We start from the raw sequence: 25,304 nt of genomic DNA, 5'->3' as shown, positions 1-25,304 counted from the left end.
TTTGATGACGGGTTGGCGGTTGGGGTTACACGGTCGCCCGCGTCGTCGAGTCTTCTAAAAAATGGTTCTTTTTTCAACACAGTACAGACTCAGACACTTATACATACGCATATACACTCACCCCTATGAATGCACGCACGCACACCCTAACTCTATGAGCACTTGGAGAGACTGAGTCGGCACATCATCTTGAGATTGACAAAGTCGCCATTGACGCCTTCGTAATCGACGGGTACATCTCGTTCCACTAAACGCACATCGCAGAAAGGCCTAAAATAAATTCAGAAAAATAATGCGAGCATCAGTGTCAAGTCTAAGACTTGAACCCTGGTGGGATAGGGATACCACGGTCCCTCTAACCATTCAAAATCTACCGGCTGCGAACCAATCTGTGGTTGGATGGTTAGAGGGACTCTGGTATCCCCAGCCCACCAGGGTTCAAATCCTAGTACTCGCATTTATTCCGGGATTTATTTCAGGTTTTCCGGTGATGCGCATTCAGTGGGAGGAGACGTTCCCGTCGACGACGAGGTGCCTAAGGTGACTTCGTAAATTTCAAGATGATATGCCGGCTCAGTCTTTCGGAGGTGCTCATAGGGGTAGGGTGTGCGCATGTGCGTTCATAGGGATGAGTGTATGCGCGTGTATATGAGCGCTTGTGTCTGTACTGATGTTAAAAAAAAAATCTACTCTCTGGATACTAACAGACAGGATATGGTTTGCATATAGGAGTTTGTACAGCTGGGTGTATGTACCGATGTGGTTTGTTTAAGAAAAAGGCCCCTCATTGATCGCCCCTAATTAATTCATATACTAAACTACTCCCTTTGAGAAGTGACAGGCCATAAATAAATCCCTTGAGCGGTGCTATGATACTTCTCTACGCCTTCTCATCTAGAGAGCTCATCTAGAGAGAGAAGAGAAGGAGAAACACACACACACACACACACACAGAGAGAGAGAGAGAGAGAGAGAGAGTTTGAGGGGGGGATGATGGAGGGTGCTGTGGTAAGCGCTTCCATGGGTGTGATTGGCCCGCTCCTGGCGGAGATCAGCATCTTGTGTGCGCGCTTGCCCGATGGCCGCCCAAAACGGGAGATGGAATTCTTCGAGGAGAAACTGAGGAGCATCCAAGAGATGGTGTCCTCCCTCCACGCCGTGAAGATGTCGCACATGGTGGAAGAGGACACGCTGCTGAAGAAGATGTGGGCGAAGCAAGCGAGGGAGATCGCCTACGACACGCAAGACTTGGTCGACCTCTTCACGCACGGCGACGGTGATGGCGACAGCGCCGGGGTTATGCCCAAAAAGACTGCTGGGCGTGTCAAGATGCTAAAGAGGTTCAGAAGGCGCCCCAAGAAGCCCATATCAGATCTTGAGATGGTCAACAAGATCCAAGAGCTTAAGGTTCGTATGGCGGAAGTGATTGAGCGGCACAAGAGGTTCAAGATCGGCATGGAGCCCAGCTTCCCCCCAGAACAAGACATACCCAGTTGGCGCCCAGCTATGTCCATAGATGCTCATTTGTCGGCACTCTATGCCGGGGGGGACGGACTTGTTGGTATCGATGGCCCCAGGGACGAGCTCACGGCTCTGCTCATGGTCATGGATGACAAGCAACAATTGAAGGTGGTCTCTGTTCTGGGTCCTGAAGGTATAGGAAAGACTACACTTACCAAAGAGGTATTTAACGGATATTCAAGGAAAATTTGATTGCTCCGCTTTTGTGTCAATGTCCCAAAACACAAGCATTCAGGAGATTCTTCAAGCTCTTGGATCACAGCTCAGTGCCCAACAAGGTGCCAGCATAGAGGCATGCCAAGAGGAGCGACTCACGCATAAGCTCATACAAGTACTCAAGGCCAAGAGGTTCATCTCTGTCCATCAACATGCAATTACTCTGTTTCTATACAAAATTACTGTGTTATGTTCCAGCTCATATCAGTTGCTACCGCGTTGTGCACATTTGTCCTTTGTTGTTTATGAAGGAAATCCACAAGTAGTTCGTTAATTTTGAGTCTACTCATTCAAATTAAACTAGTAGTACTACCTCTGTACACTAGTATAAGACGTTTTTGTAGTTCAATTTGAACTGCAAAAATGCCTTACATTAGTTTACAGAGGGAGTTGTAATTAAGCTGCTTCAGTCTGAAATTCATCTGCCCATCAATATGAGATTATTCTGGTTTAGTCAAAAGTAGTATGTCATGTTCATTGCTACTCTGTTTTAGAAAAAAAGAGAGAGGATATTTTATACATTCTGGTATGTTGGATGCATACATGTAGTCTTGTATCTGAAAATAGGCTCGATACGTACAGGAATTACACAGTGCTTCTCTCTAGAATGTGTTGACTAAATGTTGATTCTTAAACCGCATGACAGGTACTTTGTCGTGCTCGACGGTGTGTGGAGCACACGTGCATGGAGATTGATCAGATGTGCCTTGCCTGGAAATAATCTTGGCAGTCGAATATTGATGACGACATGCATCGATGACATAGCTATGTCATGTTGCTCAACTGCTGCAGACTCGATATATCGAATGAAATATCTTCCGGAAGTAGAAGGAACAAGATTATTCATGGAGAGAACATTTGGCCTTGAAAAGCAGTGGCCTTATTCCTTAGAAGAAATTGGTACTGAAATGCTGACAAAATGTGGTGGGTGGCCCATCTTAATCCTCACCATAGCTAGTTTGCTGGCCAGCAAGTCAAGTTCAGAAGAGCAATGGAAAGTGATACAAGGTTTTATTGATTTAGCACTTGAGGGTCACCTCAAAAAGAAAGGTTTAGCACCTGAGGAGAGCCAGGCCCACAGTTGCGACAGTTTTCAAGGAGTGAAAAATATATTGTACATCTATTATAATGACCTTCCCCAGCAGTTGAAGACATGCTTACTGTATCTATGCTTGTATCCGGAAGGCTATATCATCAGCAGAAACAAATTAGTAAGAAGATGGATAGGTGAAGGCTTCATCGGCATGAGAAGTGAACATGGCAACTTGGAAGAAGTAGGGCAGCGCTATTTCAATGAACTTATTAACAGGGGATGGTCCAACCTGTGGGAATCCAGTATGATGGTCGAGCTGAAGCCTGTCAAGTCCATAATTTGATACTTAGTCTAATTGAATCCATATCTGCTGAAGAAAACTTTGGTATGTTGGTTGATGGACAGGCTCAAGAATTCCGCACAACAGACAAGGTCCGACGGTTATCTCTCAACTACCATGGTCAAAAACATTTTCCAATTCCATCAACCATATCTGCTTCTCCCATCCGCTCACTCACAGTTTTTGGGTCTGCTCAAAGTGCACCGATCCTTTCAAATAATCGAGCGTTACGGGTGTTAGATTTGGATGTTCAGGGAGATCCATGTAAAAACTATCTTGGAACTATAGGGAGCCTTTTTCAGTTGAAGTATTTGGGACTCCAAATGAGTGGAGTTGTTGAGCTTCCTGAACAGATAGGGGAACTGCAGTTTCTTGAGACTCTTGATCTTACCAAGACTTCCATCAGAAGGCTGCCAACAAGCATTCTTGGCTTATGGCGTTTGGTATATTTACTTGTCTGTAATGTGGAATTGCCAGATGGAGTTGGCGACATGCAGTCTCTGGAGGAGCTTTCAGGGATTCAAGTTAACACCACCAACTCAACAAATTCACTGTTGGGTGTGGGACAGTTGACTAAACTGAGGATTGTCCAACTAATATGGTCCATTTCCGATGTGTGCGGTGATATTAAAGGATATGAGGATAATCTACTCTTGTCGCTGAAGGAACTATCCAAGCTCCAATCTCTAAGCATCGAAAGCAAATATGGTTCTTCTCTCAGTTTCTTGGATTCTTGGTCACCTCATCCTCAGTCTCTTCAGAAACTCTATTTGAGCGGAGGATATTATTTCCCCAGAATTCCAGAGAGGATAATCTCGCTTGTCAACCTTGATTTCCTCGACATCAGGGTTTATCAAGTGGAAGAGGAAATGATGAATGTTTTGGGATCCCTGCCAGCTCTGTTAGTTCTCAGCATATCATCGCAGGTTGCAGCCGCAGAACAAAGGATAGTGGTTCAGCCCGGGTTGTTCCACTGTCTGACGAAATTTACACTCACTTGCTTGAATAGTTGGACAGGGTTGGTAACCGAACCAGAGGCTCTGCCGAAGCTAGCAAGGCTTGGGCTTCTGTGCTACGTGCAGGGACAGAGAGATCCTGTGTTTGGTGATTATGGCATCAAGTATCTCAGTTCTCTCAAAAATCTCCATGTTGAGATCACCTTGGGGGACGCAGGGATTTGGGAGGTTGCCACAAGATCCTCTAACATTCCGCCGCCACAAGTTCAAATATCGGACGGACATAATATGGTGGAGGAAGAGGAAATCATCGAAGCGGTGGAGTCCTTGTCTACACACATTGAAGAAGGTAAGAATAATTGATTCATATTTAAGCCCTATTCTTTTCAATACATAAAAAAAATGGAATGGGTGTCAAGGCTAATATATAGTTCTTGTCTTAGTTTACTGAACAAGGACTACAAGTGTATCATTCATAGCTAAATTTGCGTGTATAGTGCTTGACCAAGGATATGATGGTCAAAGATATAGGTTGGAGTTGGATACATGTATTTGACGAGTTGATCCAAATTACACAAATATTTTTTTGCGGAATAAATTATTGTTTCTGTACGAATATATCTGTATTTATGTTGCATCATAAAATGTAGGCTATTTTTGTGTGGATTAGCTCGTGCCTTATTTGCCACATTATGCACTCTGTTAGCCAAACGATTTGCAATGGCTATAGAGGATTACAGAACACCTTTTTCTCACTTTCTACCTATTAGGTATAGAGGGTAATGATAGTGGGGCTGCTGGACTTGCCATTCGATAACTAAACAAATAAAACCGCAACTTTTGTGAACTTGCCATCACGGGTGTGTCTGATAATTTAGGTGTCGTTGTAAAGAATCTATAGTAGTATATGTTCCACTGCTAAATTCTAATTATGGCATTTGTTTGTATGAACTTCTGAAAGTCGAAAGCAACACTTTATTTCTTGGGGGATACAGGTTTTACATTTCTCATAAATGTATTGGTCTGCAGAATCTACTATCTACAAAGATGCTAAAATGCTCCCTAAGCCTCCCACCTATGATTTCAAAAGTTGGGGCCCACAACATATTGTGGGGGTGGATGTGAAAATGGATTCCCAATCTTCACAGGAAGGCCCAGAAGATGGTAAGATGGGTTCCTTAGCATATGATGTAGTTTGAAAGCAACTGAATTAATACTAGTTTAATTAGAGACTAGATGCAACATTAACCAACTACTCATGATTGTTGCAATTTGCAGAGTACAAGGCTGAGGCAGGGAGTATCCATTCCACCTATGATGGCATGTCTCCGAGCGAGAATTCAAGTAAGAGTCAGAATATTGCCAGCAATGCTCAGATGACAACTTCTTTTTCAACTGAATGTCAAGTGTATGGGAGGGATGCAGAAAGAGACAAGATAATAGACCTGTTGATAAAGGGGGAATCTGGTGATCTGAATATTTTGCCAGTGGTTGGTATTGGTGGAATTGGGAAGACAACGCTTGCTAGATATGTATACCATGATAAAAGAATTAAAGGTCATTTCGATTTGCAAATGTGGGTCTGTGTATCCACCAACTTTGATGTAGTGGGTCTAACACTTCAGATCCTAGAGCTTGTATGTGAAGATAGATCGTATGAGAAAAAAAGCAGCTTGAATAAGTTGCAGGAGATCCTTTTGGAGAATATTAGGAACAAAAGATTTCTGCTTGTATTGGACGATATGTGGGAAGACACGGACAGGAGTGGATGGATTAAACTCTTGGCTCCATTGAAAAGTAACCAAGCAAATGGTTGCATGGTACTAGCAACAACTAGAACAAAATCAGTAGCAAAAATGATACGAACTATGGATGAAATCACATTGAGTGGTCTGGATGAAAAGGAGTTTTGGCTGTTCTTCAAGGCATGTGCATTTCGCAATGACAACTGTGAGCATCATCCTTGTTTGCAATCTATTGGGAAACAGATTGCTAAAGCACTGAAAGGCTGCCCACTAGCTGCACGAAGTGTTGGTGCACTTCTGAGCACAGATGTTAGCTATAAGCACTGGACGGCAGTTTGGGACAAATGGAAATCTCATCAAGAATATCCTGATGATATTTTACCCATCTTGAACCTCAGTTATGATTATTTACCAGTCCACCTTCAACGTTGTTTCTCATACTGCTCTTTGTTTCCAAAGGACTACCGATTTAATGAGGAAGTTTTGGTCTATGCTTGGATGTCACAAAGTTTTGTGCAGTGCGAAGACCCTGCGATGAGATTGGAGGAAACAGGGCAGAAATATTTCGATAGATTAGTGGATTTGGGCTTCTTCCAGAAGGATGGCTCACTCTGTGTTATGCATGATCTAATGCATGAATTGGCAGTGATGGTTTCATCAAATGAGTGTGCTACTGTACATGGATTGAAACCTGAGAGGTTTGACAAAATACCATAAATTGGCAATTCGACCAAGTGTTCGCCATTTTTCAATCATAACTACTGCTTTTGATAAAGATGAAAATATCAATTTTCCTAGTGAGAGGCTTGACAAAATACCATAGAAGGTTGGGCCTTTGCAAAAAATTGAGGACCTTGATGTTGTTTGGGTGAAGCAGCATAAATATATTAGGGTCCATACGTAGTTTATGCAAGGAGGCAAAATGTTTACGGTTCCTAAGAATCTATGTGACAGGTGCTGACGTCAGCTCTATAAACAGTTTGATAAATCCATGCCATCTTCACTATCTTGAATATGTTTGTGTATACAAAAGGAATATATTTGTATATGGAGTCGACCGTGCAGAGAGAGCCTTGGCTCAGTGGTTGGGTATGTGGTTGTGCAACCCAATGACGCGAGTTCAATTCCCAGAATTGACAGGTGATGCACAGGGGTTTTCTCCCGTTTATTGAGGATCAAGCTTGATGTGTGGTGGAACCACTCGTGAAGAAATATCTTGATACTCATTTAAAAAATTCTGAGGATCATGTTTATCTTGGTACTCATACTAAAATGGCCGTATGCATCCTTAGTTGGTGCAGAGGCCGGGAAGTGAAACTCTCCCCATTTTAAAAGACATCACGTCCCTCGCGTCGCCCCCGCCCTGGACGACTCGGGGCCTCCAACCCTAGGCACAGCCGCCGCCCCCTCCTTCTCCCCTCCTTGCACCGCTGCCGGGTTACGCTGTCGGGTGAAACCCGCGTGGCAGACGGCGGCGGCGGGGGGATTCCCTCTCCCGACTCCCCTTCTTCTGCGGGCGGCGGATCTAGGCGGCTGGCGGCGGTGTCCTGCGGCGGCAGGCCTCGGCGAGCGGTGGCGGGGCGCGGGGCACGCGGCGGCGAGCCTCGGCAGGCGGTGGCGGCTGCGCGCGGAGCAGACTCCGGGGCGGCGGCGCGGGCTTGGATCCATCGCGGATCTGATCCTGTGTGCGCGGCCTCGGCCTCCCCTGCTCGGCCGGAGGGTCTCGGTGGGCGGGCTTCTCCGTGCTAAGATCTGGCAGGCGGGATCATCCAGATCCCGACAAGGACGGCGGCGACCCGTGCACGAGAGATGGAGGTCTTCGATCAGATCTGGGTGAAAACCTGCCGTTGGCTATTGCCAAGGCCGGCGATGGCGACGATGTCTGCGTCGTTCCCTTTCTGAAGGTATCGCCATGGAGATGTTCAAGGCCACTCTCTGCGACCTCCGGGGGAAACCCTAGATCAGTAGATCGGATGACGGCGGCTCTTTGGTGTCGTTTCCCCCCTGGGGGCGTCATTCTTGGAGGAGCACACAGACTCGAGGGACTAGAGGACAACGACTTTGGTGGAGCGGTGCTTCATCTTACCATTGATGGTGGCGGATCTCGACGGCATGGTGCTGTGGAGACTCGGTGCCTGATACGCGGAGGTGGACTCGTGCAGGAGGAGGATGCTGTCTGGCGTCATGGGGGCGTCGATGGCTGAGTGGCCTGACAAGGTAGAAGCCTCAATATGATCTGAAGATGGACCTGTGGAAGATGGCGGCGACGACACACGAGTGCGTCTGACCGGATTGTGCCCCAGACCCGGTATGTGGCTCGGCTGGGGCTTCCGAATATGTTTCAGCTTCCGGCTTTTGATGTTAGGCTTAGGTGAGTGGTTTGGGTAGTGGCCCAGCTAGCACCCCTTCATCATTTTGGATAGGAGTAGCGGCATGTGTTGCCAAGACGGTGGATTCAGACACTTTGTTGTAATACTTTGTAAGGTCCTCGAGAATAATCAATAAAGTGGCCGTATGCATCTCCCAGATAGATGCAGAGGCCGGGGGTCATCCTCCTTTTCTAAAAAAAAATATGGAGTCGACCGTAACACTGCGCTTCCTGAAGATTTGACATAACTTTATCACCTTCAAGTATTGAATGTGGGTATTTCAGGCAATCTTGCTGTTCCTGCCGATATGCATAATCTTGTTAATTTGCGCCATTTTATTTCTCATGAGAAAGTGCATCATGCAATAGCTTGTGTTGGCAACATGAAGTCTCTTCAGGAACTAAGATTCAAGGTTAAAAATGTTGGCAGTTTTGAGATAAGTCAACTTCAGTCCATGGATGAGCTTGTACAACTTGAAATTTCTCAACTTCAAAATGTGAAGACTAAAGAAGAGGCGAGGGGAGCCAGGCTGTTAGACAAAGAGTATCTAGAAACATTGTCCTTGTCATGGGAGGATAACAGCACGAGCCTTCAACCAGAGGCAGCAAAGAATGTGCTTGAAGGTCTCCAACCACACCAGGATCTCAAAACTCTTGAAATAACATGATATGGTGGTGCTACCTCCCCAACCTGGCTTTCCAGTACGCTCTCGGTTACCTCACTGCAAATACTTCATCTAGAGAACTGCAGGGAATGGAAAATTCTTCGATCTATTGAAATGCCTTCCCTTAGGAAGCTAACATTGATCAGGATGTTGAATTTGATGGAAATCTCAGTTCCTTCCTTGGAAGAGTTGACCCTGATTGATATGCCAAAATTGTAAAAAGTATTGGTTCTTATGGGATGGAATTGACTTCCAGTCTAAGGGTTTTGATGATGAAGAACTGCCCTCAACTGAATGAGTTCACTCTTTTCCAGAGTTACTCTTCTTTCGATGCACAGGAGAAGTCATGGTTTACGTCTCTCGGCAAACTCTCCATCGGGCAGTGTCCTCGTATAATGAAGTAATTTTCTTCCCTCTAATTTTTCATGCTCAAGACATTTGCAAATTCTTGGACACTTACATTGATATATGTTGTTGCGGCAACTGGCCAATCCTTCCACTAAGAGAAATGAGGGCGCTCAAGGAGTTGGAGTTGATGGACCTGCATGTTCTCAGAGAGTTAACAGTTCCTTCTCTGGAGAAGTTGGTGTTGATTAGAATGCCAATCCTGGAATTTTGCAGTAGTCTAACGACTTGTCCACCTCTACAATTTTTACCTTCCCAAGGAGATCAAAAGTAATGGACATCGAATCTCCGTAGACTCACCATCCATGATTGCCCTTGTTTGATATTGTCACATCATCTTCCACCTTCTGGTCTAATTTCTGAGTTGTCCATCAGGGAAGTTCCTACACTTCCAACAATGAGGATAAACGGCAGATTTTTCACTTCTCAAATCTAATGAGTCGAGTGTGCTGGATTACAGTATCCTGATATTCCATAACCTTAGGGGCATAACATATTTAGAAATAAGCGGCAAATTTGGTCTCTCTTCCAAGTGAAGCTTTCAGCCAGCTCATCGCTTCCATGTCAAGCATTATGTCAGAGGTTCTCCAGGCAAACAATTTCAGAGAGGCTCCACCATTTCAGGTACGTTCTTTTCGTTGTTTGATTACTTCATTAGCACGTATGTGAGGCAGCTTTTCTGATTCATACGCCGTACCTTATCTTACATTCATGTATTTGCCTGCTTTTACACGGTGGACATTTGTTTCAGCTTTTGGCCAAAGTTATGTCGTAGTAACAAAACGAACGGAAGTACTTCAAAAAGAATTTGCTTGTAATAAAACTGAAAAAAAAAAAACTCTGCCACGATAACGAACTGTATCACATTGGAGTATGTTATGAATCTGACATCTGTCCAGGGCTCTTGTTAACATCTTCATCATCCTATAAGCAGAACGAATTAGGAGCTTATTTGATCAATTATTTACCTTTTTTTGTAATCTGGAGCATGCAACACACGTCTAATCTAAGTAGGACGAATTTACTGATCAACAACTTCGATGGTGTCAGGTGCGGATTGGCAGTTGGCCATGTCCTTGAAATACTGAAGAATGTACAGCAAATCAGTCGGTGACGATATCCCACTAGAATTGGAGGCCGGCATCAGGTGAGGGTGGCAGTAGTGGACGCAATCGTACAACTTTTATATATGAACCTGCCGGGAACTAAACAAGTCAGACCATCAACACACCGTACGTCTCGTTTCGCTTCCTCCATCGTCTGCTCAGCTCATGACCTCCCCTACCGCCTTGTCGCTTTTCAGCAGCATGGTGAGTGTGGCATGCAACCTGCGCTACCGAACGAGTTGATGGGGTGGGTCGTCACCGAATTTGACGTTGCTGGAGATGTTGTCATCGAGCTCGGCGAAGAGGGCCTTCTCGCGGCTCATCTAGTTTGAGGCATACTAGGCCTCCTAGAAAGCTTTGGAGAAGAAGATAGGAAAAGAAGCCGCCGCCCTGTTTGTGTGGAACGGAGGGAGACCACACTGTGATGAGAGATGGAAATCAGTAGTAAAATAGTAGAATGACGACACAATACTCAATAAGAGTTGAATTTGTAATAGCATTGCTGGAGTGTATGGATAGCAAGTCCAGGTAAACTGCTCCCTAAATTGTACCTAGAGATAAAAAAACTTCTATACATTGTTCTTGAAGAACATGATAAGATCAAGACAAGGATAGCTACCTAACTAGTACGTACTCACTTTACTTGCCCTCCATTGTACTCCTATATAAGATAATACATCATCGGTAGTACATAACTTCCATGATAGACCGTCTTTTTTTCTTTTGTGAGATATGTGATAGATCGTCATTCGAGACAGTTCAACAAAATCGTCGTGGATAACATTATCTGAGACAGCACACACATGTCAGTTCTCTTGAGAGGCTCCTGTGATAATTAAATTGTCCGACAGGATTTTTGTGAAAAAACATTTGAGGACGACCTTTTTTTTGCAATTTAAATAGATAAGGTTTTATTTTATGCTCTCAACCGAAGTGAATAGCAAAAAACCAAGACAATTACGGTTAGGGTTCCAACAATATACTGCTTTAATAATGTTCGCCCATACCTACCACTTTGAAGGATTTTCGTTGGGTTGTTAAACTTAACCTCGATTATGACAGCTGTGGCCTGACAAAAAACTGCCACGCCGTGCAGGGAGCCGCTGTGCTTGTGCGGGGCGACGGCCTGCGCGTGGAGGCGGCGTGGTGATGTGGGTGTGCACCGGCCTGCTGGTGCTTGAGCGCTGCTGCCGCCTGTGTGTTGCTGCTGGTGATTGCTACTGTTGCTTCGATTTTACTCCTATTTTAGTATTGCTTACCCTCATCATAGTCCTCTATTTTGTGCATTTATGTTGTCTATCAGTTTCATAATTTGTTTTTGTGCTGACATCACACATGATTTTTCCCTTCCATTTTTCCTACACATTTTTTATGTTTTATATTTGCTTCTTTAACATTTTTTATATTAGAAATATTGTAAATGCATATATATTACATAAAATAAAAAAAAATGTTAATCATGCATTTGAAGTTATTAAATGTATATAGAAAAATGTTTCTGGTTTATGCGCAAAATGTATGATGTGAATGAAACAGGTAGCAAATGTTAAAAAATATTAACCATTTTTACAAAAACAATTGTGACATTAAAAAATGCCACATATTTCAAAATAAAGTATCTAGCATCTAAAAAAATCTTTCTTTTTTTAAATAACATAATTCATATAAAATGTACATTAAATTTTGAAAAAGGTTCACGAGTTTCAAAAATTTGTTCGTGACAATATAATATTTAAAAAAATATTTGTTCCATACAATTTTTTTATAATTGAAAAAAATGCTCCAATATGTATTTGGAACATGGGTAACACATATTTGAAAGGAAAAGTCAAGAATATTTTATGAGAAAATATCAATCATGTATTAAAAAAATTCCTTATGTATACAAAAATATGCATTGTGTGGGAAAAAGCAGACATGTGTTGAAAAATGAAAAATAGGGAGAAACCAAGAAAAAACGAAAATTGAAAGAAACACCAAAATAAAGCCGGAAAGAAACAGAAGAAAAACCAAAAAACATACCATGTAAAACTAAGAATCCCGAAAAAAAAACAGCAAATATAGTCCTGCCGCTTCCACATTTTTTAGGGGGAATGCGTCCCGTTGGCGCACAGTTCCATGGCCCGTGCACCAGATTGCTCGGTACCCCAGATTCTTCAAAAAAAAAAAAGGATTGCTCGGTACTCCTATGCACGAGTCCAGGCAAAGATATTCAACTCACAGGACCCCTCGCTGCAGAACGTGCAAAAATTGCTCTTCTCAGAAAGTACATTGCACCAGACAACAATATTTAATACTCGATCACTATTTTAATGATCAAACGCTCTTATATTTCTTTATAAAGGGAGTATATAGGAATACACCATGATTACCGAAAACGGCTTTCGTCTCGCTTTATATATAAAGCAAAGATCCACGGTGCCCGGTACAACCGCACTCACCCATCACAAACACACACACGCACCAGAGGCAGGATACATAGGCGCTGAGCGCAACAACACACACCCTAGCACTACAAGAGCCGCCCGGAGCTTCATCCGAAGAAGTGAAGCCGCATATGACGAACCGTGGGCTCCAAGGCGGTGCCTTCAGGAAGGATACGGCACCGGAGCGTCGCCACCGCCCGATCCGAGGATCAGAGTTTCCCCTGGAGCACCACGACGGGCAGTGATAGCCGCGACGACGCCTTCAAGAAGAGAGCGATCTTCGCCGTCGCCAGTCCGTCCGAAGATAGAGTAGGTTTTCACCCCGGCGAATATTCACCGACACCGAACGCCACACCCCGGCTACCACGCCCCCACACGGCCGTTATAGCCGGGCAACACCGAGGCACGAGCTCTGCCCATGAGCACCGCGCCACCACCACCAGGGCCGCCGCCCCGGAATCCAAGACCTTGACACCAAGTCGCCCGCGCCCCACCGCTACCTCCACCGCAGAGACGGGCGGAAAGGATCCGCCTTTCACACCCCTAGCCGGTCCCAACGCCGAGACCCAATAGGCCGGCCACAACAAGCCTCCATCGAGCCATCCTGCTACACCGGGCGCGAGACGAGCGCAGTCCTGCCGCCGGGCGCGAGACAAGCGTAGTCCTGCTGCCGGGCACGAGATGAGCCGGTCCTGCTGCTGGGCGCGAGACCAGCTCGGTCCTACGTCATCGGGTGCGAGACGGATGATGGACCGCAGCGTGAGAAGGCCAGCCCTCCGGTGAGAGAAGCGAACGGACTCCGAAGAGAGGGGTCGAAGGCCCATACAGGCAGCATACAGACGGGCCGACGCTAGAAAAGTCTGGCCGCCACCGCAATCAACCTGCCACCACCGCCGCCGCCAGCAGCAGCAACTAGCGCGCCGCCATGGGCCACGGTCATGGCCATGACCACACCAGGTCGCAGCCCGCCCCCGCGCCGCCCGACGCCCACGCGCCCGCCAGACCAAAATGGTGCTGAACGGGGTCGCCGCCGCCAAGCACGCACCACCGTCCCGGACACCAGCCAAGGCCACACCGCTGCCACGGACGACCACCGCCGCACCGGCGCCGTCCGCCGTCCTCGCTGCCCGCAGCCCACGTCGCGACGCGGCTAGATCTGGCGGAGCTGCGTTGACCCGCAGCATCCGCCGCCACCGGCCGCCCAGCACGCTCCGCCACCACGACGCCCGTCGCGCAGCCGGCAAGAAGCCGTCGCCGCACAGCTCCGGCTCCCTGCCGTCGCAATGCCGCAGTGCCCGCCGCCAGCGCCGCACCCCAGCCCGGCCGCCCCGTCCCGCATCAGGGCCCCGCGCGAGAGGACGAAATCTCCCCGCCGCCGCCGGCGCCAGCCGCGCTTCGCCCGGCTGCACCCCCTGGCAGCGGCGAGGGAGGGAGGAGAGGGCGGTTAGGGTTCCCTCCTGGCCGCCCGCGGGGGGCGAGGGGGGGGGGGCGGGACGGGGGACGCAGGAGGGTCACACCATGATTTCCATGAGTAATGCTTCTATGCGAACCTCGAGGGACTCAACTGATCTGCATATCCTCGAGTCTACTTCTCGGTCGAATTTTGTCGGATATACAGTCACACATCTCAATACGTAAAGTAGCACGTGATGTACAAAAATATGCAATCACTTAATTACCTATCACATGGAAAAAAGGTCAATTTACAAAATTCATGGACTTGGAAATTACTATCAACAAACAACACCGGGAATAGGCACTCATAAAAATGCATATAATTGCATTTTTTTTTTGACTTGAACAGCAGGAGCTCTGCTTTTGCATTAAAGAAGAATAGAAGTTTTACACAATTCGAACAAAACCAGGCCAGGAGCCCGACCTTTCGTCAGAAAGTATTGACAGGTGAAAGAGAAAGAAAATGAAAATAAAACGACGCCATGTGCTCTTATGTGTCCCCAGCGCCCGCCGCTCTGGTGGCCTCATAAAATAGCTTGACATCTTCTCTTATCAGTCTAGCAAGTGCAGTCGGCGTCAGCTCCTTCTGCTCAAAGACCCTACGATTTCTTTCTTTCCATAGGTTCCACGCTATGTATGCAGCTAGTGTGATTTCATCTCTGTTCTTGTCCTTGGTTCCATCGCATGTGCATAGCCGACACCACCAATCTCCAATCGAGGTTGCCGAGGAGGCCACCATGCCCATCCTGTCATCAGCTTGCTGGAACTGGAGCCAAACCTCTTTCGCAAAGCAGCATGTCAGGGTGATGTGTTCGGCCGTCTCCTTTTCTTGATCACAAAGGCAACATAGGTCATTGTGCGGCAACCCCCTCGCTTGCAGGCGATCCGCCGTCCAATTTCTGTTTTGCAGCAGCAACCATAAGTAGAATTTAACTTTTCCTTCCATCTTGCCCCTCCACACTTGGGTCAGCCCAGCCCAGTCCTTGCCACAAAGTGGGCGTCATAAGCAGAGACAGCAGAGTATTTTCAATTAGCAGTCAGGGTTCAGAGGATCTTGTCTTTGCTGTCCGTGAGCTGGATCGATTGAAGTTCCTCCCAAAGCCGAACGAACTGATTAAGCTGCCTTTCCGTTGTCATTCTCTGCAGCCCAAGCATCCATCTTCCATTGTGGAGCACCTCTCTAACCGACATCTTCTTGAATCTGGCCAGATGGTACGGTTCAGGAAACATAACACATGGGGCATTCCCCTTTAGCCATCGGTCCCTTCAGAACGCCACAATGCTGCCGTCTCCCAGCTGAATCGACGTGCAGCTCGAAAACAACTGCTTATCCATCTCATCGCTAGGCGTCGGCGAGCCCTTCCATGGCCTATCCTCATCTTCCCATCGAAACCATTCCCACCTTAGACGGAGAGCACGACTGAAGCATTCAATGTTTTTTACCCCAAGCCCACCACATCTTATTGGAGAGCAAACTTGCTTCCAGTTGACAAGGCTTTTCGCTCCAATGTTTGCATCTTCGGCCTCCCAAAGAAAGGTTCTTCTCAACTTATCCACCTTCTTAATAAATCACTTATCCGGGGCAAAGGCTGTCAAGAAGTAAGCTGCCGTTGCCGTGACCACCGAGTTGATGTACACTAATCTTCCTCTCCTATTAAGCATTCTGCCTTTCCTCAAAGAATTTTCCCGGCCATTTTATCAATCAGCGGTTGAATCTCAACTCTCTTTGGTTTTCGTATCCCAAAGGGTAATCCCAAGTATTGGTAGGGAAGGGAGCCTTGCACAATCCCAACATCAACCAACAAATGTTGCAAGTCACTGGCCTGGAAAGCAACTGGGTACGCCACTGATTTTGCCATGTTTGTTTTGAGTCTAGAGGCGTTCCCAAACATTTCTAGGATGGCCTGGACAACAGCAATCTCTTCTTGCGCCGGGTTGATGAAGAGTGCCGCATCATCGGCATAGAAACTCGCCCAGAATCTGGCCATGCGCGTTCCCAAAGGCTTCAAAATATTCTTCTCCGTGGCCATCTCAAGCAGTCTCTGCAGCGGTTCCACAACAATGATAAACAACAGGGGGACAGAGGGTCTCCCTGTCTCAAGCCACGCATGTGAGCAAACGGTGAGCCGGGTGTTCCATTCAACAGAATTCTGGAGGAGGAGGATGCCAAGATCAAAGCAATCACGTCCCTCCATCTTTGTCCAAATCCCATGGCCTCCATGATCTCAAATAGATATCCCCATGACACGGAACCGAAAGCCTTCGCTACATCAAGCTTTAGGAGAACCAGGGGGATTTCGACAAGTGAGCCACTTTGATCACATTCTTGACGTATAGAAAATTGTCTTGGATGGACCGTCCTCAAATGAAGGCACTCTGATTATGCGTGATCAGGTTGTGGATTTCAGGGGCCAGCCGGGATGTGAGCATCTTACTGACCAGCTTCGGGACACTACGCATTAGGCTTATTGGCCTGAAATCCCCTGGATCATGCGCCTCCGCATGCTTAGGGATCAAAACAATATTCATCGTATTTAACGGATCCCAATTCCTTCCGCGGAGATTGTGAACACAGTTAACAGCAGCAAGGAGATCCATTTTTATGATCATCCAACATCTCTCGAAGAAAGCCCCGGTGAATCCATCAGGCCCCAGTGTTTTCTCACCATGCATTTCGTTGATCGCCGACAAAATCTCAGTCTCCATGAACGCCCGTCCAGGTGCTCGAGCTGACCTCGCGGCATCCCCAGTGTTGCAGATCGCACGAAAGGCGTGCCCATCAAATTCTTTAACCGATCTCTGAGGATGTCGGCCTTCCCAATATGGTCGGAGACTGGCCCATCTCTTCCCTGAAGGACCGGGATGTGATTCTTCCGCCGGTGGTCACTCGCTCTTAGGTGGAAAACCGGGTACTAGCGTCCCCCTCTTTTATATCAGTAATTCTGGATTTTTGCCGCTACCTTGCCCTGTCGACAGCCGCAATGCCCAGCAGCTTAGCTTTGAGCAGACCTCTCAGGTGTCTCTCCTCCTCTGAAAGCGCCCTCTCCTCTTGAGCCAGGTCCAGTCTGAAGATGACCTCATTATCTAGCCTGGACATGAAGACGACCCATCTCCTCTTGTGCTTGCTCCAAATTCTGAGAGCCTTTGCAGTCCTTGTCATTTTGGTGTGCAACACCCTGATTGGGTCTCTGGACTTTGACCTCTTTTGCCCATGCATGAGCCACAATCCCTTCAAAATCTGGGCAATTTAGCCAGTGGTTCTCAAAACGAAATGCTTTGTGAGGAGATGCATCCATTCGTCTGAGCACAAGCGGGCAATGGTCTGATATATTTGCTGAGGCAGGAGACAGTTGATAGTGAGGGAACTCCGCCTCCCACTCACTGGACACCATGACCCAGTCAATCTTTGTGAGGGTTACATTCTCGCGCTCGCTTGACCAAGTAAATCTTCTCCCAAACAGCGGAAACTTAATTAGTTTCAAGTCATCTATGGCTGCTCTAAATCTGCCCATCATCCGCCTGTTGATGTTGTTGTTGCTTTTGTCACTTGCTCGCGAGATCATATTGAAGTCTCTCATCGTCATCCATTGCGGCAGCATATGATGCTTTATTCTCTTCAGCTCATCAATGAAGTGGACCTTGTCCGCCTCCAATTGTGGCCCATACACGCCGGTGATCGACCAACAAACTCCACCAGCCCTTCTCCTAATTGTCCCAGAGATCGAGAATTCACCGGCCGCCAGAGGCTCTGTCGCGATCTCATAATCCTCGGAGCAGGCAATGAGAATACCCCCCCCCCCCCCCCCTTGAGCCAACAGCCGGTAGCGAGATGAAGCTATCAGCGAAGCGCGGCCCCAGTGTGTCCACCACAATGCTTCGAGCCATGCCACTGATCTTCGTCTTTAGACAACACTGCACTTAAGCTCAGCAGCAAAAATCTGAATCGCCCTTCTCTTCGCTGGGTTGTTTAAACCCCTCACATTCCAATTCAAGAAAGAGCAATCCATAAAACAAACTGGGCCAACTCGGGTACAGGACAAGCAACGTAGGAGCTGGAACGCATCGTGTGCGCGGCCTGGGTGAGCAAGCCGCTAGGCATGCGTGCGCAGCGGAGGGCTCGCGTGGGCGCTACGTCCGAATCGGCCGTATCGGCGAGCTGCATGCATGCATGAGTTGCTGGATAAGGTTAGTTAGCTAGCTAGCTTAGTGCGTGGGTTAGTGGTCGTGTTCGTGTGTGCACCTGGGTATAAAAACCACCACTGTGTATCGATGTATTGCGGTGGTTTGTTGCCGCGCCACGGTGACGGTATGTGTCGAGCCGATGGGGAGGGACCTAAGGAAGATGTAGTCTCCGTCGGTACCGTGGTATGCGCCCGGTCGATGTGAGAGTTCTTCCGGGGTTGTGCTGCGTGTGTGTAACATATATGCAGCTCCCCGCAAAAAAAAATAAAAAAAACAAAAAAAAAACATATAGTATGTAGCAACACGGCGCTGCTCCTCTCGGTGGAGAGCCCGAACCAAATATATCGATGCAACACGTGGGGATACCGGGGTTCGAAGACCTCAGCTTCTCCTCAATATCGATCACAGTCTCCAGGGCCCAACCACGGGTTGCCTGAGTGATGCCACACGGATGTGATGGCTTTCTCGCGTTCCGTTGGAGCTAGAGCATGTTCGCTCGGACGTGGGCGATTACATCGCTGTGCCGACGTTGTTCCACTCCCAAGGAGACATCGAGGCCACCTAGGGATGCACCGCCATTATCTCAAAAAAGTAGGCACAACGGCTGGGAACGACTACAATAGAAGATGATGTACAGGTGCAAAAATAGAAAAATGCAATCTGAGCCGTCAGATTATAGACCGATGGTACAGATTCTGAAGGAAGGGGTCTGCTCCCACTTATTGTACATTTTATGGAGCACACCCTAGTTCTAGTTAGATATAAACATGACATTTGCAGTAACAACCTCAAGCTTTTCATCCGTTTCCAAATCTTCACAGCGTTGCATGTCTTTGTGTACATGAGAAAGTGGACCATCCGAAACAAAATAGAACACAAAAGATGATTCACATTAGTCCAGACTCAGTAAACACCTTATGACACTTGTATGTCTTGTAGCTTGATCTTCACAACCAAGCATTAGAAGTTTAACAGAATTATCATAATGAAAAGTAAAATAACATGACCATAGATCTGGATAAATAGGGAATAGCCCAGCAATTAAACAAGAAAAATAATGTTTTCCTTTGTAAAAATTATGCATATATTAAATTAAAGCCAACATTAACTTTATCTGGCAATACACACCCACATCTGAATATAATGGTGAAAATGGATTTCAGCAAGGTATCCATTTTCTGGGTCCTTCTGATCCACTTGCATGCATATCAAATGTTACATAACATGAGATGGCCATTTTAGTACATGACCGAGAACCATTGCAACTAAAATTGCATCAGTTTTACTATCTTCATGGTACATAGAAAACACGTCAGTTGACCTTTGCCTCTAGCTCAACTTCTTCTTGCTCATCTTGTTTCATCTGAAGGGAGAGATCACACCAAACAAGTATGATTCAGCAGCACAAGTCTGTGCGGCTGTATGCATAGGCTTACTAAATAAATTAAAATTATCAGACAAATTAGTTTCGCTCACGTGGTTGGTAAGCAAGGGAAGCCTTTCCTAAATGCTTCTTCTCTCCATTTGTACTCCTGATTCTTCGTCTCTGCAAACACATTTATGTGGTTTACATCACATGGCAAGAAATTAGAAATGATGCTCTTTGGTGGACTAAACAGTTGTAAGTGAGTTAAGTAAAATTGCCAGAACTGAAACAGTGAACAAAGTAGTGCACCCTTGCAAGTGAAATACCAACATTGGTTGTGTACAGACCCAAAAGAATTGCTTGCAGTAGTGGCATAGTGCTTACTTCGTATTTATACTACAAATTTCTAGACTTGAATAATAGCTCGTGTCCTAATCGTGTAGGTGTTCAACAATTAAGAATGGAACTGAAGTTCGTTTGCTTTTCTAAACTCGTACATGATGAAAAGGAACAACCCACCACAAATGATAGAAACCCTGTTAAAATGCTGCAGCACAAAGACGTATGTCAGGCTAGAGAAAAGAAAAAGGAGTACCATCTGGCAAAATATATTCACAGCAAGGACGAATCTCTTGTATAATTGGAAAAGTGAAAGTGCAATTTTATGGTGTTGCAAGTTACAACTTCTGATTGTTTAAATATCAAAGTTTAGTTGACTCCCAAGCAATCAGAAAAGCATGATTCATGAATGCTCATATAGAATAAGAAAACTGCAACAGAGTTTTGATTTAAAGGCAAGTGACACATGTGATAAGTGTGTATAATGTCCTATCAAACATGAATAAATTCAGGGACTTAAACTTGGACAGATATAAGAAATTATGTTAGATTAAAATTCAGCTGTGTGGGTACCTCGTTAGAGAATGATTGGTTCTTTTCCGGTGTACTGAAATCATCAATGAGAAGCACTGGGAAATTAATCGCTGCAAATGAGGTAGCAGCTCCGACATTTATATTTTGAACACCATTTGACCGACACCATGGCTACAAACGAATCTTAGCAAACAACATCAAACGAGGGATGTACAAAAAGTATTATGAAGAAATTTGAACATCGCTGAACTAGGATGCCAATCAAAGACGAAATCCTCAGTCGGACAATAGCATAGACACAGAAAACTACAAGTAAACAAAGTAACAGTTCCAGTCCATCATTCCTTTGTTAACCACCTGTTCTGAACTCCTAAAATGAACTAATCACATGCAACAGTCCAGTGCAACCCATTTTGCTGCCTACTACACAGCACCTCCAAATGTGGAATGCAATGTCACCACAGTCTCTGTAACTTCACTATCATTAACACGTTTCCTAATCAATGTAACCAAAGCATTGAGAGATTAAAGATCTCCAAGCTAATAATTATGCACAACAAAGAAAATCACTGTATCACCTCATCGGCACTACAGGAAAGCAGCGAGGTACCAACAAAGTTTTAAATAGCGCGCTAAGCCTCTTAGCGGCGGACCTTTTCTAAATGCTATAGCGTGCTATAGCGGTGCTATAGCGAGCTATTTAAAATGTTTACTCATGTGTTTGGACAAAAGATCCTTAGCGCAGGACCTCTTCTAAACGCTATAGCATGCTATAGCGGAGCTATAGCGGGCTATTTAAAACCATGGGTACCAACCTTGCAGCTTGGCTGCTGGCAGGGTGGGCTCCTCCTTGTTGCAGATGTGACAGAAGCGGGCTTCAAGAAGGCCGTGTGGTGTATCCTGGGCAGCTACGCGGGCGGGGCACCCGCACCCCCTGGGTGCAGTAGCCCATGGCGGCGGGGGTGCCCGTGAGGAGGAGACAGACGACCTGGAAACCATAGGGAGAAGGGACGCGCGCGGAGCAGAGTACATCCTCGTAGAAGGCGGCGACGTGGTGCACGTCGATGGTTTGCGGCAAGATGTAGTCAAGCACCTCCCGTCGGCGTAGCCCTCAAGCTCTGCACCGGATCTGGATTGCCGCCGCCACCGTCAGGCAAATCGATAAAGAGATGGGCGGGGACTCTCGTTGGAAAGAGGAGGACGCCGCGGGGAAAAGTATACATAAACGAGGGGTCTTTCTGCACAGATAACTTGCACCATCGATCATCAATCCGAGGGCCCAAATGTTTTTTCTATTTTTGCACCCTAGGCTCAGCTTTTATCCTAGTCGCTCCCACAACGGCTGCACCTGTCTCTGAAGGGTTAACATACGCCCTCCTCCCTCCCACGCCTCTCCATCTCCAGTGTTCTACTCCTTCGTCGAATCTGCTCAGCTCATCTTGCCGTGGTAGCCAAGCACAACAGCCAAGGGCCTGAGAAGTTAAGGATGACAGATCGGCCACTGAGGCCCGCATTCAGGTCCACACACATGTCGGTCGCATAGATGGAGGAGCTCATGTGTCACCTCAATGGCATGCCGCACTGTACCATCATCCAGGACCTCACCGACAAGTTCAACGCATCTACCGAGCGCTCCGACAAGATTCATGTCTAGTCCAAGTAGGTATTATGGTTTCCCTTCCCGTTGCCAAAGATCCTCGTCCGCCCTATTTCCTTATTGCATTGTGATCTATACTTGTGAGGTTGTGGGTTGTCGCAGGTGTGGACCTGGTTCCATAACCGAAAGTACTTGCAGCAGCAGTCCAAGACTACCTGGTTCCACTGACGCAAGGGAAGTTGCAAGGGAAGTTCCGGTTGTTGAGCCAGCTCTGCACCTGCGCCGACCCACAAACCCACATGTATACATCGCAATATGGAAATAGGGCAGACGGGGATCTTGGACAACAGGAAGGGAAACTGTACTACCTGCTTGTAGTGGACGGGAATCTTACCAGAGCTATCGGCGGATGAGTTGAACTTGTCAGTGAGGTCCTGGATGACGGTATGGTGTGGCATGCCATTGAGGTCACGCAGGTGCTCCTCCGTCTGCGCGACCTCCTCGTGCGTGAACTAGAACGCGCGCGTCGGCGACTGCCCCATCATCCTTAACTTCTCCGGCCTCTAGTTGCTGCGCCTGGCTAGCACGGTGAGATGAGCGAAGCAAATTCGATTGAGGAGTAGAAGACTGGAGATGGAGGGGTGGGAGAGAGGAGGGCGTACGTTACCACTTCAGACAAAACTACGCCTTCTAGCCTCTAGGAGCTGTCGAGGGCAGGGTAGTGGTATCTCTACTACTTATGAAAGACAGAACTTTAATTCTCTTAAAGCCACACCGCCAAGTATACACGGGATAACCAGGTTCTTCCTAGTCTGTCTGATCCATCTAACGAAATCTAAGAGTCCATATTATTTTGATGGTCCGCCGCCTGATCAAACGGCTCACGATCAACTACATTGCATGGATACTTGGATATGCATCGGATACACGATACGGGGAAACACCCGATACACCATTTTTCTAAAAACTAGGATAGAGATACAATCGTGTATATGTATATATTATTAAAAATATGAAAAATAACGAGTTTTTTGATATGAAGCATACTTTTTGTATTTATGGGGAAGAGAGATCCGAGAACGGAAGGGAGATCAAAGAGACATACCTCCGGCATGTGAGAGGCGCAAGTGTCCTGCCGGCGGTGAGCTGGAGACCGATAAGTAATTGGATTGGAATTCAGAAGGACAAACCATGTGGGAGAGGAGAGGACTCGACCAGCTGAGAATTTATGGAGACGTATGGTGGCTCCATGGAGTCAAGGGATTTTCACATTAAACGAAGGATTTCCCGTATCCAAAATGTATTGCAGCAGTATCTCAGACGTATCAAACATTAATTTATTTTTAAATCAATAAATCAAAGGATATGAATAGGATACATATCCAGCCGTATCAGGGTAGTATCTGGCTGGATACGCACGCTTTCTGAAATATCTACACAACATAGGCGATCAATGTTCTGCCAGAGCCTACACCAGATCCTGCACACGGTATATCAATAACATCAAATTACCTTAATAAGAAATTAAAAGCTGTCAAAATAATTTAGGAAATCAATCACGAACCAGATCAGAATCACCTTAATTAGGAATGAAAAATGTAATCAATTAGGAAACGAGTCATGCATCCGATCCTAATCACCTTAATTAGGAAATAAAAATGTCAAAATTAATTTAGGAAACAAAGCACGCATCGAATCGCCTACCAATGACATCAGATAGTTCTTCGGCTTTGTCCCACCACCGCCGTTCCCCACCGTCCATCAATGACGACGTACGTTAAGGGCATGTTTGGAACTACCCCGCTCCTTGAAATTTAGCTTCGTTCTAGAAAACGCAAGCCAAATGGGGTAGCTTCACGATAATGCCGTTTCAAAAAAAAACTAGAATCTGGGGTACAACTCCCTATCTTTTGTGAAGCTCTTTAGGAGGTGATCCAAAAAAAACTGTAGAAGCTGGAGTTAGAAGGAAATTACCAACCACTGCCACCAGTAAGTGAATACCCCTTCGTTTTTCCCCACTCATCGAATCAAATAGATTTCCCATTCTTGAAGTTGGAGCTAGATGAAAGCCAAACATTCTCTTTGGAAGAGTTGGAACTTCTGTATGAAACTGCTCCAAAATGAATATGGTGGCGCGAAACTGATTTTGATGGAGGAGAGTAGTCCCAAACATGCCATGTTTTCCCTTCTTTCCGATAAAGGGTGTTTTACATTGACTCATAGAGTAGCATCGAGAGATACAATCATAATGAGTACACATCCGGCCTCTATATAATTAGGATGCACACAACCAACACAACACACACACACACACATGAACGACCATCCTGGCAAAGTGCAAAGTCACTAGTGCAGAACCGGGCTATAGCACCGGTTCGTAAGGGCTTTTAGTGCTGATTGTGTAACCGACACTAAAGGGTGGGGGACTAAAGGTCCTCCCTTTAGTACCGGTTCGTCACGAACCGCCACTAAAGTGCCACCACGTGGCACGAGCCAGGGCCGGGTGCGGGGAGACCTATAGTACCGGTTGGTAACACCAACCGGTACTAAATGTTCGGGGGGTTTTGGTTTTTTTATTTTTCCTTTAGTTTTGTGTTTTCAATTTAATTTAGAGATTGTTTTTACATTATAATGATTTGTTAAATCATTAGGTGAAAGTACCCGCAGATTAGTTTCAATTGGATGCATGCATGGATCCTAGCTAAAGTGATCACTTAGCTAGCTAGGATCCATCCAGTTGAAACTAATCTGCGGTTTCTTTCATAAATGATATAATAACTCATCATCATCATCATCATCATCATCACCAACAAGTTAACGGTATACTAGCTAGCTAAAAATCATTATAGTCGTCATTATCACTGTTTAATCATCATAGTCATTACCGCTATCTAATCGCCATCAATATCAGCTTAAAGAAGAAACATTCACTTTGTATCAGAAGGAAAGATATCATCGAGTTCAACATGATCACTCTTTGAGATTAAATTCAGGACGAAGAACACGGACATGAGAGGAAAGTACTAAGAGCATGCTAATCACTCCTGCTG

The 25,304-nt window shown here is 46.2% G+C and overlaps 2 protein-coding genes and 1 long non-coding RNA gene across 4 annotated transcripts; 2 read left to right on the top strand and 1 right to left on the bottom strand.

Moving 5' to 3' along the window:
• The first annotated feature begins 1,092 nt into the window (after window positions 1–1,092).
• On the top strand, window positions 1,093–4,407 carry LOC123135278 (disease resistance protein RGA5-like). Of its 2 annotated transcripts, none has more exons than XM_044554330.1 (2): window positions 1,093–1,869; window positions 2,384–4,407. In XM_044554330.1, exons 1-2 carry the CDS (start codon window positions 1,733–1,735, stop codon window positions 3,111–3,113), a joined length of 867 nt encoding a protein of 288 aa, XP_044410265.1. In that variant the 5' UTR covers window positions 1,093–1,732; the 3' UTR covers window positions 3,114–4,407. Both variants share the same exon structure in this region, with proteins under 2 accessions (XP_044410265.1, XP_044410266.1).
• LOC123139826 (uncharacterized) lies at window positions 3,434–6,839 on the top strand. The gene is made up of 3 exons (XM_044559529.1): window positions 3,434–4,415; window positions 5,096–5,230; window positions 5,345–6,839. The coding sequence occupies exons 1-3, from the start codon at window positions 3,434–3,436 to the stop codon at window positions 6,526–6,528; spliced, it is 2,301 nt and encodes a 766-aa protein (XP_044415464.1). The 3' UTR covers window positions 6,529–6,839.
• Window positions 6,840–19,510: 12,671 nt separating this feature from the next.
• On the bottom strand, window positions 19,511–21,718 carry LOC123135277 (uncharacterized). The gene is made up of 3 exons (XR_006465901.1): window positions 21,473–21,718; window positions 20,304–20,828; window positions 19,511–19,964 (listed from the first exon to the last, which is right to left on the bottom strand). It is a non-coding gene; the product is annotated as an uncharacterized lncRNA (long non-coding RNA).
• Between the last annotated feature and the right edge of the window lie 3,586 nt (window positions 21,719–25,304).

The sequence above is a fragment of the Triticum aestivum genome, chromosome 6B (assembly GCF_018294505.1).
Source record: "Triticum aestivum cultivar Chinese Spring chromosome 6B, IWGSC CS RefSeq v2.1, whole genome shotgun sequence".
NCBI lineage: Eukaryota > Viridiplantae > Streptophyta > Magnoliopsida > Poales > Poaceae > Triticum > Triticum aestivum.
The sequence above is the reverse complement of the archived record's forward strand: the minus strand, read 5'-3'. Positions and strand labels throughout refer to the sequence as shown.

Coding starts and splice junctions, on each gene's coding strand:
- LOC123139826 (XM_044559529.1), top strand. CDS start 3,434: ATGAGTGGAGTTGTTGAGCTTCCTGAACAGATAGGGGAACTGCAGTTT. Junction 4,416..5,095: donor GTCTACACACATTGAAGAAG/GTAAGAATAATT, acceptor ATTGGTCTGCAG/AATCTACTATCTACAAAGAT. Junction 5,231..5,344: donor ACAGGAAGGCCCAGAAGATG/GTAAGATGGGTT, acceptor TGCAATTTGCAG/AGTACAAGGCTGAGGCAGGG.
- LOC123135278 (XM_044554330.1), top strand. CDS start 1,733: ATGTCCCAAAACACAAGCATTCAGGAGATTCTTCAAGCTCTTGGATCA. Junction 1,870..2,383: donor CAAGTACTCAAGGCCAAGAG/GTTCATCTCTGT, acceptor ACCGCATGACAG/GTACTTTGTCGTGCTCGACG.